Source organism: Penicillium macrosclerotiorum, assembly GCF_028827735.1.
Source record: "Penicillium macrosclerotiorum strain IBT 26536 chromosome Unknown utg000007l_segment0_segment0, whole genome shotgun sequence".
NCBI classification, from domain to species: Eukaryota; Fungi; Ascomycota; class Eurotiomycetes; order Eurotiales; family Aspergillaceae; genus Penicillium; species Penicillium macrosclerotiorum.
This window is the reverse complement of record NW_026643086.1, coordinates 3,333,008-3,350,117: the sequence shown is the minus strand read 5'-3', so window position 1 is coordinate 3,350,117 and position 17,110 is coordinate 3,333,008. Positions and strand designations below refer to the sequence as shown.

The 17,110-nt window shown below is 45.6% G+C and overlaps 6 protein-coding genes across 6 annotated transcripts; 2 read left to right on the top strand and 4 right to left on the bottom strand.

Annotated features, from left to right (window-relative positions):
- Positions 1–1,283: 1,283 nt before the first annotated feature.
- N7462_008035 (Tryptophanase) lies at positions 1,284–1,901 on the bottom strand (the record flags this gene model as incomplete). Its single annotated transcript, XM_057079753.1, has 1 exon — positions 1,284–1,901. One exon carries the CDS (start codon positions 1,899–1,901, stop codon positions 1,284–1,286), a length of 618 nt encoding a protein of 205 aa, XP_056932423.1.
- A 4,368-nt stretch (positions 1,902–6,269) lies between these two features.
- Positions 6,270–6,883, bottom strand: N7462_008034 (uncharacterized protein; the record flags this gene model as incomplete). Its single annotated transcript, XM_057079752.1, has 2 exons — positions 6,270–6,526; positions 6,802–6,883. 2 exons carry the CDS (start codon positions 6,881–6,883, stop codon positions 6,270–6,272), a joined length of 339 nt encoding a protein of 112 aa, XP_056932422.1.
- Positions 6,884–7,233: 350 nt separating this feature from the next.
- On the top strand, positions 7,234–7,725 carry N7462_008033 (methyltransferase CmcJ; the record flags this gene model as incomplete). The annotated part of the gene is made up of 2 exons (XM_057079751.1): positions 7,234–7,569; positions 7,633–7,725. The coding sequence occupies 2 exons, from the start codon at positions 7,234–7,236 to the stop codon at positions 7,723–7,725; spliced, it is 429 nt and encodes a 142-aa protein (XP_056932421.1).
- A 745-nt stretch (positions 7,726–8,470) lies between these two features.
- N7462_008032 (serine hydrolase domain-containing protein) lies at positions 8,471–10,170 on the bottom strand (the record flags this gene model as incomplete). The annotated part of the gene is made up of 2 exons (XM_057079750.1): positions 8,471–10,065; positions 10,164–10,170. The coding sequence occupies 2 exons, from the start codon at positions 10,168–10,170 to the stop codon at positions 8,471–8,473; spliced, it is 1,602 nt and encodes a 533-aa protein (XP_056932420.1).
- A 754-nt stretch (positions 10,171–10,924) lies between these two features.
- N7462_008031 (uncharacterized protein) lies at positions 10,925–12,538 on the bottom strand (the record flags this gene model as incomplete). The annotated part of the gene is made up of 1 exon (XM_057079749.1): positions 10,925–12,538. One exon carries the CDS (start codon positions 12,536–12,538, stop codon positions 10,925–10,927), a length of 1,614 nt encoding a protein of 537 aa, XP_056932419.1.
- Positions 12,539–13,199: 661 nt separating this feature from the next.
- Positions 13,200–15,809, top strand: N7462_008030 (uncharacterized protein; the record flags this gene model as incomplete). Its single annotated transcript, XM_057079748.1, has 7 exons — positions 13,200–13,478; positions 13,533–13,731; positions 13,787–14,329; positions 14,380–14,947; positions 15,010–15,089; positions 15,144–15,741; positions 15,788–15,809. The coding sequence occupies 7 exons, from the start codon at positions 13,200–13,202 to the stop codon at positions 15,807–15,809; spliced, it is 2,289 nt and encodes a 762-aa protein (XP_056932418.1).
- Between the last annotated feature and the right edge of the window lie 1,301 nt (positions 15,810–17,110).

Here is a 17,110-nt window from a genome sequence, read left to right as displayed (position 1 = left end):
ATCTTCTGGGTGATGTGCTTAATCTGGCTTGTTTAATGTCCTTATCGCATATCTGCGTCGGCGCAAGATATTGATTTTGCGGAACTGAAATATATATAATTATCGAAGTCTTACTTGCAAATATTGTCGTAGTTGAATTTATCAATCTCTATGATAGGTCTTCTATATTTCCTAGTCATTATCATAGAAAGCTTTAAGTAGCGCCTTTACACCATGGAATGCGCTGAAAGCAAGCTACAGCAGTCTCAAAAATGGACACATTTGAACAGGGCAAAAGTTGATAGGATATAGCTTATATTCAAAATTGGGCCATTGTTTTTCAACAAACCAATCAGGAGCCAGATTGGACTGTTCCATTTGCATCATTGGTCTAGTGGTAGAATTCGTCGTTGCCATCGACGAGGCCCGTGTTCGATTCACGGATGATGCATTTCTTTTTGACGACGGAGGGAAGTATTGGATGGCTTTTTCTTTTGACATTTGTGCAAGGGGACTTCCCCATTAGGACTAGCTTCAATCACAAAGCTCTCCACCATCTCCAGGATATGTAGGACTCCATTGATAGTTCCAGGTCTAGGTTTCCGGGTTTTTGCAAAAATATAGGCCTTCGTATTCTGCTTGGAACTTGGATTACGAAAACAAGACAAGTATCCTATCGGGTTTCATGGTAGGTCTGAATTGGTCTACAACACCCAGAGCAGAACATTAAAAAAAATCAGAAAAAGAAATTGTTTAGTTACCAGCTCCATTTCAATATGAAAAGCAATTCCTCACAAGTCCCTCTTCTTTGTAGCTTGTTCACATGAAACGCGAAAATACCCATTCGAATAACTGATGGCAACAACCCTCAGAAGCCTATACTGTGTGACATTTCGTTATGTGCGATTTGGAATAATGAGTATAATACCGGTAAACCGAAATTGATTGTATTCTTATTTTGACAATCTTCTTTGTTAGACAATTGAAGGGCCTGATTCTTTGTCCTATCAGATATCGGTAGGGCTTTTCCGCGCTAGCGACACGGTGAAGTGTCTCAGCACTGGTGCTTCTTCCAATATCTGAAAGCCATTCTTTATGGAATCGCGCCGGCGATAAATTTCAGTAAGCGCATGAGCTACATAATCCAAATGCTCGTCCGTGTAAACCCGTCTTGGTATTGCCAAGCGGAGAAATTCGATCTGTGGAACCCGCTCCAACCCACTTTCTGGATCACGGCCATGGAGAAGTGTTCCAATCTCGACACCCCGTATTCCAGCTTCAATATAGAGTTCGACAGCTAAGGTTTATGCGATATACTCCTCGCGTGGGACATGTGGCAGGAATGCGCCGGCATCGATGAGAATAGCGTGTCCACCCACTGGGTGTTGAATAGGTATGTTAGCATCTCTTAGAGTCCTCCCAAACCGCTCAATCTGCCTGATGCGAGTGCTTAAATAGTCTAATGAAATGACTTCAGTCAAACCAATCGCTAGAGCACTCAAATCTCGTCCCGCGAGCCCGCCATAAGTTGTAAATCCTTCAAAAAGAATGACGTACTCCGAGGCCGCAGCAAACCAAGTTTGATGGCGCGTGGCCATGAAGCCACCAATATTAACCAGGCCATCTTTCTTTGCACTCATCAACATTGCATCAGCGAGGTTGTATATTTGACGAGTGATTTCTCTGATGCCGATACCTTCGTAACCGGGCTCTCGGTCTTGGATAAACCAGGCAGTTTCGGCGAAACGAGCAGAATCAATTAATATGGGTTTCTTGTACTCGTCTGCAAGTAATTTGACCGCTTTTATGTTCTCCATGCTGACTGGCTGGCCACCAGTAACATTGCAGGTCAAGGTGAGGAGAATAAAAGGTACTTTGTCGTGGCTTTCGCTGAGAATACTGCGCAATTTGACAAGATTCATGTTTCCTTTGAAAGGGCTGTTTGATGAAGTCTTGAAAGCTTCCTCTCTGACGGACAGTCAACGGCTACTGCCTTTCTATATTCAATATGCGCACGCGTTGTATCGAAGTGAGAGTTTGCTGGAACAATATGGCCCGGTTTCACAAGAATGGAAAACAAAGCGTTTTCAGCTGCTCGACCTTGATGAACTGGAAGAAGGAACTCTAGATCAAAAATATCACGCACCACATTTTGCAATTGGCGAAAGAAGATGACCCAGCGTATGATTCATCTCCATTCATCAACGCGGCCCATTGATTATCACTCATAGCGCCAGTTCCGCTATCTGTCAGCAAATCGATAAACACTTGGTTACTCTGCAGACTGAACAAATTGTAATGTGCCTCTTCAATCCACTTTTGTCGTTGCTCTCTCGTACTGGGGCTCATCCACTCAACCATCTTACTTCGCCAAACCGGGGGCACTTTTGCTTCAGTCATCTTGCTTCTGTATGCTAAACTGAAAATGATAGGAATCAATATGGCAGTTACTATGTGATCCTTTATAATGTGACTTTGGCTTCTGATGCCCTCGCACAAAATAATATGGCGTCAAGCCTAAAAACTAAAAGCCGCGCTGACCGAGAAAAAAGAGTAATCCCGAGATGTGGTCGCTTACACCATAGAGATCAAATTCTTGTTTATTGCTATAAAAAGAAGGAACATTTAAAAATTGTAGATCTTAGCGTAATTCAAGAACCAGTATTCTTGGTATACAGAGTCTGCGCCCCACAAATATGCTTTGTGGTTACACCGATTCCCGCGAGAGAATTACCAGCACCACCATCAATCAAAAGCAAAGCTCACATAAATCAAAAAGAGGAAGGCCGTTAATTCACGGTAGCCTAGTGATATGTGAATGATATCGACGTAGTCCCTATTAGAGGCGTTGATCAGCTTGGAAGAGGAAAAGATCAAGTTGCTTGATGACTATTAGCCTGTTGGGCATAGAACAAATTTGATTTATATCATGATTTCAGATTAGAATCAGTGTGAAATGAGAAATTCTATTGCAGTATGTTGACCAATGCGAGGATGTGAAGTTTGATCTTGGAAGCTATGCCGATAGGGAGTTGCGATTACTGGATTACGTCATATGATGTCTCTTGTCCCCTTTCAGGATATTATACTGTAGCTGCAAGTGCACGCAATAGGCGATGGGGTTATCATGCCGAGAGAAATTTCTAGGGATTGCCGGGTATAAAGGGTAAAATGTTCCAGAATACATTGCGTAATATTCCACTGGAACTTTAATGCAACAATTATTTAACTAACCAATCTGTGGTTATCTGGGAATACTATGTATTCTAGTATGGAGATGTGATGCTCAATATGATGATGTCTAACTATTGAACCAGGGCGCTCTACGGCAAGCCTGCAAATACAGGCAAGAAGAGATGGATCAACAGACAAGCCAACAGACCACGCCACACTACGATGGAAGGAAGCCTCTCAGAGAGGAAATAGATGCTGCTTTATCGAAAAATGTCTAAAATTTAATTCTCTCCCTGTCAGAGATGCAAGCTACATTCTGTAAAGACTGTGTAAAAGGAAAAATATCCTTCAATCAGAGATCACCCAAAACCACCCATCGTCGGCCATTTCCCCACTACACTATCTATGATTTCTGGTACGGAGTGTTGCCGTTGCATGGCGATTATGTAATAGCTCTAGCTTAACATGACCTCTTATGAGGGAATAAGAACATCATCTTTACACATATCATCGTCGCTTGCACCACGGAGTGTTGGATATCCCCTACCTTAATATGCGTACAGGAATATGTGGGTCTTCGTGATATCTGGAAGCACTTCCTTTCGATTTCTTTCACCTAGGAATAGGTGTCTCCCACCTGGTATGGATCATGCAGCCTCATGATCCAAGATCCCAAGGGGCAGCGACAGCCAATCGTTCGCCAACAACATCAAGATCACGTGCGGTTGGGTATAGTTCGCGCCAGGCCCAGGGGGAGACCAGGGAATTTTTAAGGTAAAGGACTCGACTTATAGATCATACGGCTAGTGTGACGCGGGAAACGACAATATATTTCCATCACATCAGCTACCATCTATTCCCGTTTAAGCGTTGGGCGTCGTTGAGTTTGCAGGGGTAGGAGATGTTAAGACAGATTTATCTGCTAGAACTATAATGATCTCAGATGATTCCCTCTTTGCTACGTGGTTCCTCTATGTCACTCGACTCTTAGCAGATTGCTTGCTTATTGTCTTCAAGTTCAAGAGCCTATTAAATATTGATCTGTTGATAATTTTGCCCTAGAGAGTTTTGCTCCTATTACAACTCTGGAATACCTTAAACAAATCATTATCTAGAGCACTAGGAAATTTGCCTTGTTTCCTTTCTTACCACTTCACGGCATTGCTAGTGGTATTTACCGTATCTACTTTGCTTAATTCTTTTATTGCAAATGCAATATTATTCAACGGCTGTTCCTAATATACACCTATAATAAGCAGACATTACGTATAAAGGCTCGTCTTTGCTTTACCTAAAGGCTACTAGTTACTAGCACTACGAAGAAATACGAGCCTATCGCTAGTAGCCCCTACTCTACATAATCAAGATTAGCCGTCTCGAATATAGGAGCTTTAGATAGGGGTGATAGTAATTAATATATTCACTAATTGATCAAGTTAAATAGCTTCAGCAAACTACTTCCTTTATCGTAGGCCACAGTTTTGTAACTGAGAGGTATAACCCTAACGACTATAGTACTAAATTAGGCGACGAACCCGAGTCGATCGGCGGCGCGGAGAGGAGGAGTAGGAGGAGGAGGGCGACTAACGGTGAGTAGGCAGGTCGGCGGCGGCAACAGCGTGCGCTCGGGAGACCCGATCGACTCGGGGAGGGGGAAAGGAGGAGAGGAAAAGGGGGAGGGATGTCGTCCAAGGCGACGGCGGCGGCGGGGCGGAGGATGGCGTTGGATAGGTCGCCCAGCTCAGTACCATGGTCATTAGGCCCCTGCTCCGGATCGGAAGTTCTTCCTGGATAGATTCTCGGCAAAGGATGTCATTGTGCCAGACGGTCACAGAGCGAACCCCATAGTCTCTTCAGTCGCGCTCGTACCGACGGAATCCCGAAGCAGATTGCCATCACTACTATGAAACTAGCAATTAGCGTCGAAGGTCAGTCAAAATCAACCATTTTGAAACAAAAAAGGTGAGAAATTAGTCTATAGAATGGGACACAAAAGCAAGTACGTCGTGTAACTGGAGCTTGGACGGTGTTAAAAAAAAAAAACACCCGACAAAAAAAGGGAAGACTGAAAAGCGAGCAAAATATAACAAGCTTGGATTTATTCTACTACCTTGTGATCAAAAATGCTCTGAGTGCGCTGCAAAAACTTTGGCATGCGAAGGAAATATTCTGTGTAACAGATATAATATTCCTCTGTATCGTCTATTATATTGATTATATTGACTATAGGGAGTAAAGAACTTTCCTGTGTGCACTTAGTGCAGTCAAGGTGTTATGAGTGGAATATAATATGACCGTGAACTGCCCTGTAGGGCTTGCAATAACCGGAGTCCGCGTCCATCAAAAGCAATATATTTATTGACCAAATTGTCAAAAAATACGGATGTGGAGACACTGCCCCAGTCAAGATGCTTCTGGATATTATTTTCATATTCTTGTTTCCTTACGACGAGCGATGAGTTTCCACAATAGAGTCCGAAAGAATCACGAAAGGGTCACGAAAGGATCACGTGGAAACCCACGTGCGTTCAGGCAAAATATTTTAGTAAGGGACTGTTTTGAACACCCTTTGGTCGGTTTAAATGCTATTTTTTGCTCTGAGAGGCTCGTTACCGTTGAATTTGTAGCTGCCATGAGAAGTCCTTGACCATCGGGCGATGATGCGACTAACACGAGGCCGTTCTTTGGAGACTTTCTCAGGCCAATGATCTTGTGGGCAGCAATCACGAAAACCTCGATCAATTCAAGGACAACATTACCACCCTACTACAATTCATTACACAGTGATGCAAATAATAGGATAATTTTGACACAAGCTTTTTTGGCAGAAACTTCCAACTCTTCTAAGGTTCACCTTGACTGAAATGACCTTAAGTCTTGCTAGCGCACAGTTAAAAGACCCTGATTTATCAGTCAAAGTTGGCGAAAGTCTCCTAATTACTTTTTAAAATTGACATTCTGATACGGTTGTTAGATAAATTCACAAGATTCAAAGACAGTGATTGACCTCGACGATATGCGGCTCATGGCTTTTCCTTTCCTCTTTTGTTCACATCATCAGAAAATGGAAGATTCATTGGCACAATCTCTTTGCCACCATGGACCATATCTAGTATTTAAGCAGCCAAACTTCCCCCAGAGCCAGCAGATCCACTGCGATATCTTCCTTCATCTGGAGCGGCTGGATCATAGCCAAAGTGGAAGCGGTCCTCTCCCTTGTCATGATCGGCCTTGTCGACGATGGCCAGGCTCTTTTTCCATGGCTGCCTACGCGAATCGTTCTTTGACACTTCTAAGACCCATGAAGGCTCTGTGAATTTCGCTGAATTGTTTCCACTGCTGCTCTCGGATGAATCACTCGAGTAGTTGACGTCTGAAGAAGAATCGTGATAAGACATATTCTTCTCAGGATGGTTAGTTTATAATTGTTGCGTGTGCTGATAATGTAACTTACGAATATTAATGGAATTCTTTTTTGTAGGGTAAACAAATTTCTTCTGTCCAGATACGAGATATCTTTGTCTTGGTCAGCACTGGTGTTGGTGTGCGCAGGATGTGAGTGTTACCTCTGGGCCCGCTGTGGAAATGGGGGGTTATATGTTCGAGAAGTTCTCATGACCTGGAACCGGGATTCTCTGAGATTCTTACCTTCATGAAATACCATATCAAGTCCTCTACGTGGATAGACATCATTGGCACCTGGGTTCAACAGGGTTAATACGGGGCACATCTCTGTGTCCAATTACAGGTCCCAAAGATATCCGGGCAAACAAGACCCTTGGAAACCCGAGATGCAAGTCTACGAATCCGTAATAGAAACTCAACGCCCCTGGTCCTGAGAAATTGAATTTCAAATATTAGTAGCCAATGTGCAGAGCTTCTGATGTAACCCTGTGATGTTCTTGCATATATCCCACCTGTCTGCTGTCTCTCTGATATGGGATTAACTTCTGAAATAATTCATCACGTTTCGGCCATTGAAAAAGACCAACGAGATTTGTGTCGAGACTCTCGGGTATCAAGCTTGTTCCAAAGGAAATTTGAACTAGTTTGAGTCGTTGAAACTTCGCTATTTTAATCATGCACGCAACATTGCAATACTTGAAAAAGCTTCCAATCTATGATGAAGAAAAGCCCTTTCGGATTTTTACAAATTTACCACCGGACGCACTTGATCAGAGATACTCAAACCTGGAGTTTGAAAAGAAGGAAGTTACAATTCATGACATCCGAGACCAAATCCCCGCACCAACCCTTGACGGCAGAGGGTTCGAGGTACGAGAATGGCCCAGCAGCCTGGACGTTCATACTATCTGGAATAAAGATGACGTGGAAAACGTGTACCTCCCTGAATTGGAGACGATGTTGCGAAAGAAGGACCCATCAATACACCGGGTTTTCTTCTTTGACTGGAGGGTAAGCAGCAATTCTTTAGGCGCATACTATGCCACTTTCTGATACCCCAGGTCTCGTGGACAGATAAGACACTCTGATGGGCCAGGAGAAGATAGCATTGACATCAACGATCTTGCCACGCAGTTGTCACCCGCAGAGGAGGTGCATGTCGGTTAGTGTGACACCCAATCCATTCAGCCTCTTGCTCACCCAGGTATCCAATAGACCAGAGCCCAGGCGGGGTTTTGCACCGTGTGCGGCTACAACTGCCCAGGGAGGCCAACAGGCTACTGCAAGGACGGATCCGAGTCATAAAGTAGGAAAGCCTCGCTTGCTATGCCACAACCCCTGCTAACCCCTCATCTCCAGCTTTTGGCGTCCCCTCGTATCAGTCGTGGAGAAGGATCCATTGGCTGTTTGTGACGGCTCGACTGTCCACGCGTCAGATTTGATTCCTTGTGACTACGTCCGCCGCAATTTTGCTGGCGAGACTATGTTTGCTTGCTATAGCCCGGCGCAAAAGTGGTACTATCTCAGCAGTCACAGACCTGAGGAGGTGCTTCTCTTGAAAATTTTTGATTCACGGGAAAATGTACCTGCAAATAGTTGGTTTGACTTTTTGTTACTGCCTGAGAACTCATAGACTGACGCCTTGACAGACTGCCCGCATGTCTCTTTCCAGTTGCCTGGGCAAAATCCAAATGCCAAACCTCGCCAAAGCATTGAAGTGCGAGCACTTGTGTTCAGTGAGTAATTCACGGAAGTTTCGTCCTAGCAGCGTGGGGAAAACAATATCAAGTATGGTGCTGGGAATAAGTAACTACGATTGTCAATGAAATTATCCTCTTTCGACAGATCAAGCTCCCAGTAAACCTAAGAAAATTATTCAAATGCGAGTAAAATTTTGCAGTCCAAGCGACGTTCATTCAATGTAGAAATCATCGCCGTCCTTTCGTGCTTCATCATGGATCCAATTGAGGCTGACAACCCGCCCACTTTCCTCAGCCGAAAATTTGATAGTGTAGAACCAACCTCCAAATCGTGTGAATCTTCCTCTACTGGCCAGTTCATTGCGTGAAGAAAGCCACGTGAAAGTGTCACCACTACACCAAGTTAATTTGTAGAACTCCTGGGGATTGTCTTGAAAGTTCATGGTGAGAGAATCATCCTTCTCTGTAATATGGATGAGAAGCGTGCGTGCCTTGTTGTAGTATTTACCAGCATATACGCCAAGAGGTCGAGCTTGATCGCCAACACCATTGTGGCTTGGCAGTTGAGATAGAACCCTGTCATGCCACCCGCGCTGAGAATCAGCCGTTTTCTTGGAAATGATACGATAATCATTCTTCTCCGGGGCGTCAAAAAGTGTTTCTGTAAGAAGCTGGCCAATCCAATCATCACTGCCGCCCAGAGGTACTGAGTTTGTGAGAACTATTATGCCGCTCACTGTCTCTGGAAACAGAATCACAGTTGCAAATGCACCTGCCAAAGTTCCTTGGTGATAGAGTGCCAAGGTTGGAGACAAGCCCCGGCCAACAATTGGCATGTCCGGAAGGAGAGCCGGGTTGGTACCGATGGACCCCATGGGAGATGGCAAAGTAGCCCGAGCAAGGCCAAAACCATAGCCCGTCTCACCATATAGAGGCCCTGAAAGATTGATTTGCGATTTAAACTGCTCCTTTGTGTTCTTGAAAGGGGATCCTGTAGTCGTTGATTCTCCAGTTCGCTGTTGATCGCTCTCTGCCAGGAGAAGTGCGCGGTAAAAAGTCAACATATCCTTAAGCGAGCTCCGTATACCTCCACCAGCACCAAGAATAGAATGGCTACTCAGCTTCGGTCCTTCAATCAAAACTGGGATTGCATTGTCCAAAGTAGCATATGCGCGGGCGACATTGTTGTGATCTCCAAACTGGATGTCGAAGCCAGTTCGGGACATGTCGAGTGGCTTTAGAATACGATCGGAAACAACCTCAAACCAAGGGCTCCCAGTCTTCTGCTTGATGATATGTGCAATGATCTCATATCCGTAGTTGCTGTACTCCCAGGCAGTACGGAATGGATGTGCCATTTTCAAAGAGTTCACGACTCGCATTGCTTCCTTGGCTGGGAACAACACATTGTTCTGACTTCCTAGCCAGAAGTTGGACCCTTGGAGCCCACTTCGATGGGACAGAAGATCTGTCAAGGTCCCATTCTCTTTCAACGCCGGGTCTTCGGGGTTGAAATCTGCCAGAAGGTCCGATATTCTAGTATCGAAGTCAAACTCTCCGTCACCGACCAAAATTCCAACAGTAGCTGCCGTAATTGATTTAGAAAGCGAACAAATGGGGTATATAGTGTCATCGTCTGGTTTAAGCCCTTTTTCAACGTCTCTGTAGCCAAAATGGTCGGCGTGGATTATCTCTCCATTGTGAATAACCCCAAGGGAACAGCCGGCTGTGCCAGCATTTTCCAGAATAGCTTCGATTTCGGGCCTCAGTGCAATCAGCTTTGCCACAGTGTCATGCCGGACTGGCTCTGTATCTTTTGTTAGATTCCCCTCTCCAGATATTCAGATTTGGTTATCTGACCTGAGAGAGTATCTTGCTTCGAAGTAGGCTGGCCAAATATCCAACCCAGCATGATGGCTATAACAGAGAGAGATACTAGAACAAAAGATTTTGTCGGTTCGAATATCATTATGTGCGTTACCCTTCGGTGACCGCGACCACAAATGGAGGGGCTCTCGGGTGCTAGCCCTTGTCATGATTATGTATTCCAATGAGGTGTTTTCGGCGGTGAGAATACCATTGCCAATAGAATACAAATACCCAGCAGCTACTAGGCAGGCATGCGTAGTTTCCTGACCGTGCCACAATGGCTGCTGTAACATTCGCTCAAGTACCTACAGGGGGCATGCGCTGGGGCCAAATTGTTTTGTTGGGCCGTCTATCCTGGGTCTCAGAACCCTGTACCGCGTTTCTCCACTTTTTGTTTCTTCTTTTCCTTCGTTCCTTTTTTTTTGGCATTTTTGTCTGGCAACATACACGAGGTCAATAATGAGATTTTATTGGCGAGTGATACCCGAGACTGAAAAATAACCCTACTAGATGTACATGGATGAGCTTTGCTGTCTTGAGTCAATTTTGATAGGATTGAAAACGACAGGGAACATGTCCATTCACGAGTAAACGGCCCGGATTCTTGTAACGAATAAGGGTGGATACAATTCTAGAGTTCAACATTTCAATCTAGTCCGACTATGTAGCTGCAGCCAGCCAAAAATAGGGGACCAAATGCCCGGCGACAGACATATGGGTGCGGAGTGATAAGAATCTCAATTGGAAGACCACCTGAAAAGAAATATGATTCGGTATGCAATCACAGGGGTCCAGCGTCACAGGCTGGCTGACTCGTTCACTGAGCCTAATCCCTCTGTGGCCCCACCTGGGGCAACCCGGGTGAACACCTCCCCATAGGGCTCATCACGAGCGTAAGCCCAGAAGATCGAGCCGACGCTTCCAGTCCCATCCACTTGGAAACAGATCTTACGGAAGGCATCGGAGAGCTGGGGAAACATGGCTCGCTTGGTCTCTGCATCCCGGTCACAGGTCCAGGCAAAAACGTCGTCATAATAGTGGTACAGGTCATAGTATGTCCGGGGGAGCCCCTGAAGGTGCATGCGCAGACCGTCGCCGCGAACAGAGACATCCAGTCGGAAGTTCCCTTCTGGGTTGATGAAGCGGCCTTCGTATTGATCAAGGGGCCTGTGTGAAGTTCCCAGCTTTCTGTCTGCTGCCAACTTCTCCTTGGTGTTTGCGTAGCCTTTGACCAGTGATTCCTTAGCCTCAGTAACCAGGGGCAAAAAGTCTGTTGGCTCATCCACCCCAAGTAGGGTCTCAAGGATAAGGCCACCAGCATAGTCAGGGATATCTGCAAGAGACAATGTATTGCCGCAAATGACAACTGCAGTATGAGTCTGAGGTATCAAATGAACAGAAGCCAGTATGCCGGGCATGCTTCCATTGTGATAGGCGACTGGTGTTGGATCAACGCCACGGGCAATAGTTGGGTTTTGAGCAACCCGACCGTCATTGATTCCGATCCACCCAATCTCTGCAGGAAGATTGACCATGAACCAGCCTAGACCGTATTCCGTTGCACCCTTCTTTCCATGAGGAGTAAACGCCATAGAAACCTGTTTGAATGGATTGTCGGGGGTGCTGGTAAGGCCTGTCTTCCTTTGGTCCTCCAGTGCTGTAAGAAGTGCATCATACAAGCGTAGCAGATCGGCTAGGCTGCTTTTCAGCCCAGCGGCGCCCGCCATTACAGTACCGCTTCCAATACGGGGGCGGGAAACTTCAAAGGGTGTTTCATCACTCAGAGTAATGTGACAAGACGCGTAGTTGTCTTCGGATGGCACGGCAAATGTTGTCCGCGTAAGGCCGAGGGGTTTGAAGAAGGTTTGTTGCATGAAATCCTCCAGAGATAAGCCACTGTACCTCTCAATAATCTCTCCAGCCAGAGAGTAGGTCCAGTTATTGTATTTCAGAGTAGTTCGGAAATCAGCGGTACTATGCAGTGCGCCCAGAACATTAACCGCCTCTGTGGGCGGGACAAGAAGCTCCTGCTCCATCTGAGCCCAGTAGTTCATTCTCATGGCCAGGCCCATGCGGTGAGCCAGCAGGTCGATCAAGTTGGCCTGTTCCTCCACATATTTGTTTCGCTGGTGGAATCCCGGAATCAATTCCTTTAGAGAGGAGTCCCATTGAAATTTCCCCTCTTCAACAAGGACTGCCAGTCCGGCCGCAGTAATAGCCTTGGAAAGGGATCCAAGATGGTAAACAGTGTTTTCGTCAGGGGTTTCCTGGGTTCGGAGATTTTGATAGCCGTAGTGGCTTTGGTGGATGATCTTTCCTTCTTGCAAAACACCCACAGAAAGACCGACGTTTCCAGCTGCAGTGGAAAGCTGCTCGATCTTGTCTTTCACGGAGTTGAGGTGTATTTCCATTGTGAGTAAAGGAGGTCTTGATAGATTGGTCAGAAAGCACCGTAGAAGTGACCGAACTGACATACAAAATAACTATCTGTTGCGAACAAGTCTTTTGGTCAATAGTTTGTCAGGAGAAGTTGTTCTCGACCAGAGCGATATAAAAATACGGTGACTACAATTTAGGTGAAAGTGTAGACCAATCATCCAAAGCCACGAGAATAGTGGTTAAGATGATTTGATTTGATTTAAATATGGCACAGTAGCAGGTGTTTGCCCGGGTGAGCGCGTGAAATGTTCCAAAAAAGTAACAAAAATGTAAGATGGATTGAAACTCGGCCCCACACTCTGCCAAGAAAACGTAAAGCAAAGAGTGGGGCCACGTCAACCCAGGTTAATATGCACATTGGGTCACACTGTCCTGGCCCAATCAGCGCCTTTTGCTATATGTTGCTGTAGTTAAACATCGTCTGGTGGCAAGGCAAAGCTGAGTCGGCATTTTGTGAGGCGCTAAGAGCGAACCGACATTGGAGGGATGCTCTATTAGTATGGTAAGTATTGAACGAAGTTAATAGATACCCTCTCAGCCTATTACTATATTATCTCCATCTAGCCAACAAAAGTCATTTGAAGATATCTCATCATGCACATATTTCTACCCTGATACAGTTTGTTTGACGCTATGGCGGATAATATATGGCGCCATTCATGCGCCAGATTGGAAGATGAGCTACGAGGGCACGGAATGCTGAGCGATGATGTGAACGACCTCGAGTCCTTTCAAGCATGCATGGAAAGGGCCTGTAAAGAATACGCTCGCTCACAAAGAACCCATTTTATTCGCGACAAGATTACCCCCCATCTACAACATGTCCAGTCGTTCGAGAAAGCCATCACAATATCATCTCAGCTGTCTACTCCTTCTACCATCATCTGGTCAATAACATGGGTAGTTATCGAGGTATTGTCCCCGGCGACTCGACTCTATATGGTGTCAAAACTAAATGAATCCTAGTCTGCTTCACGATTCGCAACTCATCTCAGCAAGATTCTAGATGCTTTGGAGAGATTTTACCGAGCGTTACCCCGATTCGATCAGTACCTCGAACTCTTTCCAAATAGCAAGAGGCTGCAAATCCCCCTGTCAGACCTCTTCGTTGATTATGGATATCTTTGTATACATGCGCTCAAGTGGACCAAGAGAAATCCTATTGGTAAATTTCATTTGGTGCAATATTCTATACGGCCTAAACTGACAGTTTCTCTTAGTTCACATGATCAAGGGAGTGGTATCGTCAAGACCCTCCAATAACCTCGATGAAATAATGCGAAGGATGGAACGTCATATCGAGGACTTCAAGGAAAATGTAGAACTTACCTTCCGCCAGTACCAGATGGGACACCACGTCTCCAATCGGAGCGGTCATAGCAACAGCTTTAACAAGAAGTCACACTACTTGATCATGGAGCGGAGAGATCCGGGGTTCAAAGGAAGAAAAGACGTTCTCAAGGAGATCCATGCTTCTTTCGGTTCTCCAAAAGCATCACCCTCCGCTGAAGCTAAATCCTATCTACTTTATGGGTTGAGTGGCATCGGAAAAACCTCGACTGCACTGGAATACACCTACATATACCAGAAGTCATATGATTTCATCTTTTGGATCTTTGCTGAGACAAAGTCCGACCTGGTTGGATCTTTTACACGAGTGATTACGAGGCTTCGGTCACTAAATGAGGTCACTGGTTCAGGGACTTCTGATGCTGCGGATGAGTCCGGTGCCAATGATGCTAGAGATTGGTTTGAAAGTACAGGTGAGCCATGAAGCAGTCATCCATCTTTATGCTGTACTGACATTCAACAGAGCATAAATGGCTGTTAGTTTTTGACAACGTCGAAGAGTGGGAAAGTTTATCCCAATACTGGCCCACTAGCGCAGTTGCAAACTCTGCGATCTTGGTCACTGCTCAGAAACAACAATTTAAGCGTTGGACAGGGTTCAACAGACAATTGGACGACCTTTCCATGGCTGAGTCAACTGAGATCTTGCTTGCTGAAATTGATGCTCGTGGCTATCCACATGAGCGAGAGGCCGAAGCTGCGCAGAAAATTGTGGAGACATTTGGTGGTCTCCCGCTAGCGATTGCTCATATTGCGGGCTACGTTAGTGATGCGCAATGCTCCCTGCATAGCTTCGTCGAGCTTACACAGCAACGCTATGCGACAATTTGGGACTACAATGTGCCGGTGTCAACAAATAAGAATAATAAGAGGCTCAACGCTCTTTGGGATTTTGCTTTAGACGAACTTCCACCCGATGCGAGGAAGCTTTTATACACCATGTCCTTCTTGAGCCCGGACGCCATTCCCGAGTCCATGTTCCTTCCTAATGAAAGTCAAGACTCTCCAGCATATATGGTAAAGAAGGCTGAGTATGTTTGATTCTGTTTGGTTCCGCTATTTATCAAATTGGTTCCGCTAATATGCACCGAAGATTCATTGAAATGATCCGTTTCCTTGTAAGAAGAGCCCTGATTCGACCAGTGGCAGAGATACAGGGATTCAACACCTACGGTATGCACAGAGCTCTCCAGAGAGCTATGCTGTATAAACTGGATAAGCAACCAGACCTAAGGTCCCAGATATTCAGTGAAGCATACTCCGTTGTTCGGGATATCACCCCATCTGCATCCCCGATTCAGGTGCCAAACCCAAGTTTATGGCTCAAGTTTGAGAGAGCAGTGCCACAGATCTTGGCTTTGCGAGTCGCATTTAAACAGTCTCAGCCATCAATGCAAGGTTCTATTGAGTTTGCCCGTCTGTTATACGATGCAGCTTTCAACACTTGGGAGAGAGAGTCCAGTCAAGACGGACTCACGCTTTTGGCCACGGCCATGGATGTTCTCAATGATATTGGCTACGATGAAAATGGGAAGTTACGTGCCGATATACTGGTCATGCAAGGTGTCATTTGCGACAATATTGGCATCAGCCGACGACAGGAAGCACTCAAAGTTCGAAAAATTGTCACACACATTCGTCAGATGGTTATCAGAAATAGTCCAGGGCCGGTCAACGAGACTGACGACATCTTATTGCACAATGCACTGAACGATACCGCCGAGTCTCTCCTGCAGTATTACAATTTCAGGGAGGCTGACCGTCTCATCGAACAATGTCTCGAGAGATACAAGACTTGGGGCAGCGAGGAAAAGTATCCATTTGAGTATGGGAAGTACTACCGCAACAAAGCCGCTGTTCTCACTCTTCAGCGCCGATTTGACGAGGCGATAACCCATGCAAAACGATCTGTCGAGTTAGCGAGGCTTGACACTGGCATTGGTCCACGCTATCTACTCTATCTACAAGACGTCGCTTCTCATCTGCTCCAATCTGGTGATCTGGAAGGGGCTCTAGAGCAACACCTAGAGGTATTCCGGCTGCGAGAAGAATTATGTGGAAAATTCCATGATGTCACCCTGCAAAGTGCATATGCCGTAGGCGCGATGTACTATTATGTCCAGAACATGGAAGAGGCTGAGCATGTTATCCTATCTGCACCCGGGGTTGTGTCATCGATCGATCATTGCTAACAGGTTTCTCAATCAGGGTTTGGTTCAACCGGACTTTGGACCGCGCCAAACGCACCCGCTGGCCAGAAGAGCCTCTGTGTCGTGCAAAGTTCCATCTTGCTCGCGTTATTCGAAGGCAAACCCCAGGGCCACATCAATCAGAGAGACTTCGGTATGCAGATGAACTGGAACAGAGTGCATGTGAGGTTTTAAATCGGCTTCTAATGTATGACCGGCCGGACTTCCTCAGCGCAGTTGATGATGAACTTGTACTCTATGACCATTTACAGCCAGCGTTTCGCGGCAGGTGGACAGGTGTATCTCTATTACGCTGTATCCCTACTTATGTACAGTCTGGACCAGGAAGTTTGAATACATCCCGCGAGATTATATAATACTCTGCCAGCAGAAAATGCTGTACTATACACATATTCTCAGCAGCTAGTATATCACCCACCAGTCTTGATTGTCGCTTCCACGCGATTACTCATGCTCTTGCTTAGATTATCTAGAATACTAAAATCTAACTTCGACCAAAGTCTTCGGCAGCAGATATTAGATGCTATTCAGTATATATGCTATTCAGTAGCCTTAGTTTTAGGCATAGTCTGATCTACGTGCCAATTACTCACGTAACTATCCCATAACGCCAAAAAGACATCAAACGAGGGCGGGAATCATTTCTCTCATTCGGGCGACAGGCACCAGATTGCCACACATCTCAAACAATAGAGATCCTGTCAAGAAAGGATCTAGCACATACGACCACAGGGTGTGGAGAACAGGGCTTCCCGTCCGCTCAGCCGTACTTAAGCCACACGCCGGCAGGTTAGTAGTTGGGTGGGTGACCACCAGCGAATCCCTGCTGTTGTATGTTTTTTGTTTTTGTTTTTTTTTTTTTTTTTTTTTTTTTTTTGTTTCCTTTTTTTTTTAATCCCTCAAGCGAGGGAACGTCCGCTCAGCCGTACTTAAGCCACATACTAAACGCGGTCAATCCTCAAAGAGCCCTAACGCTTAAAACAG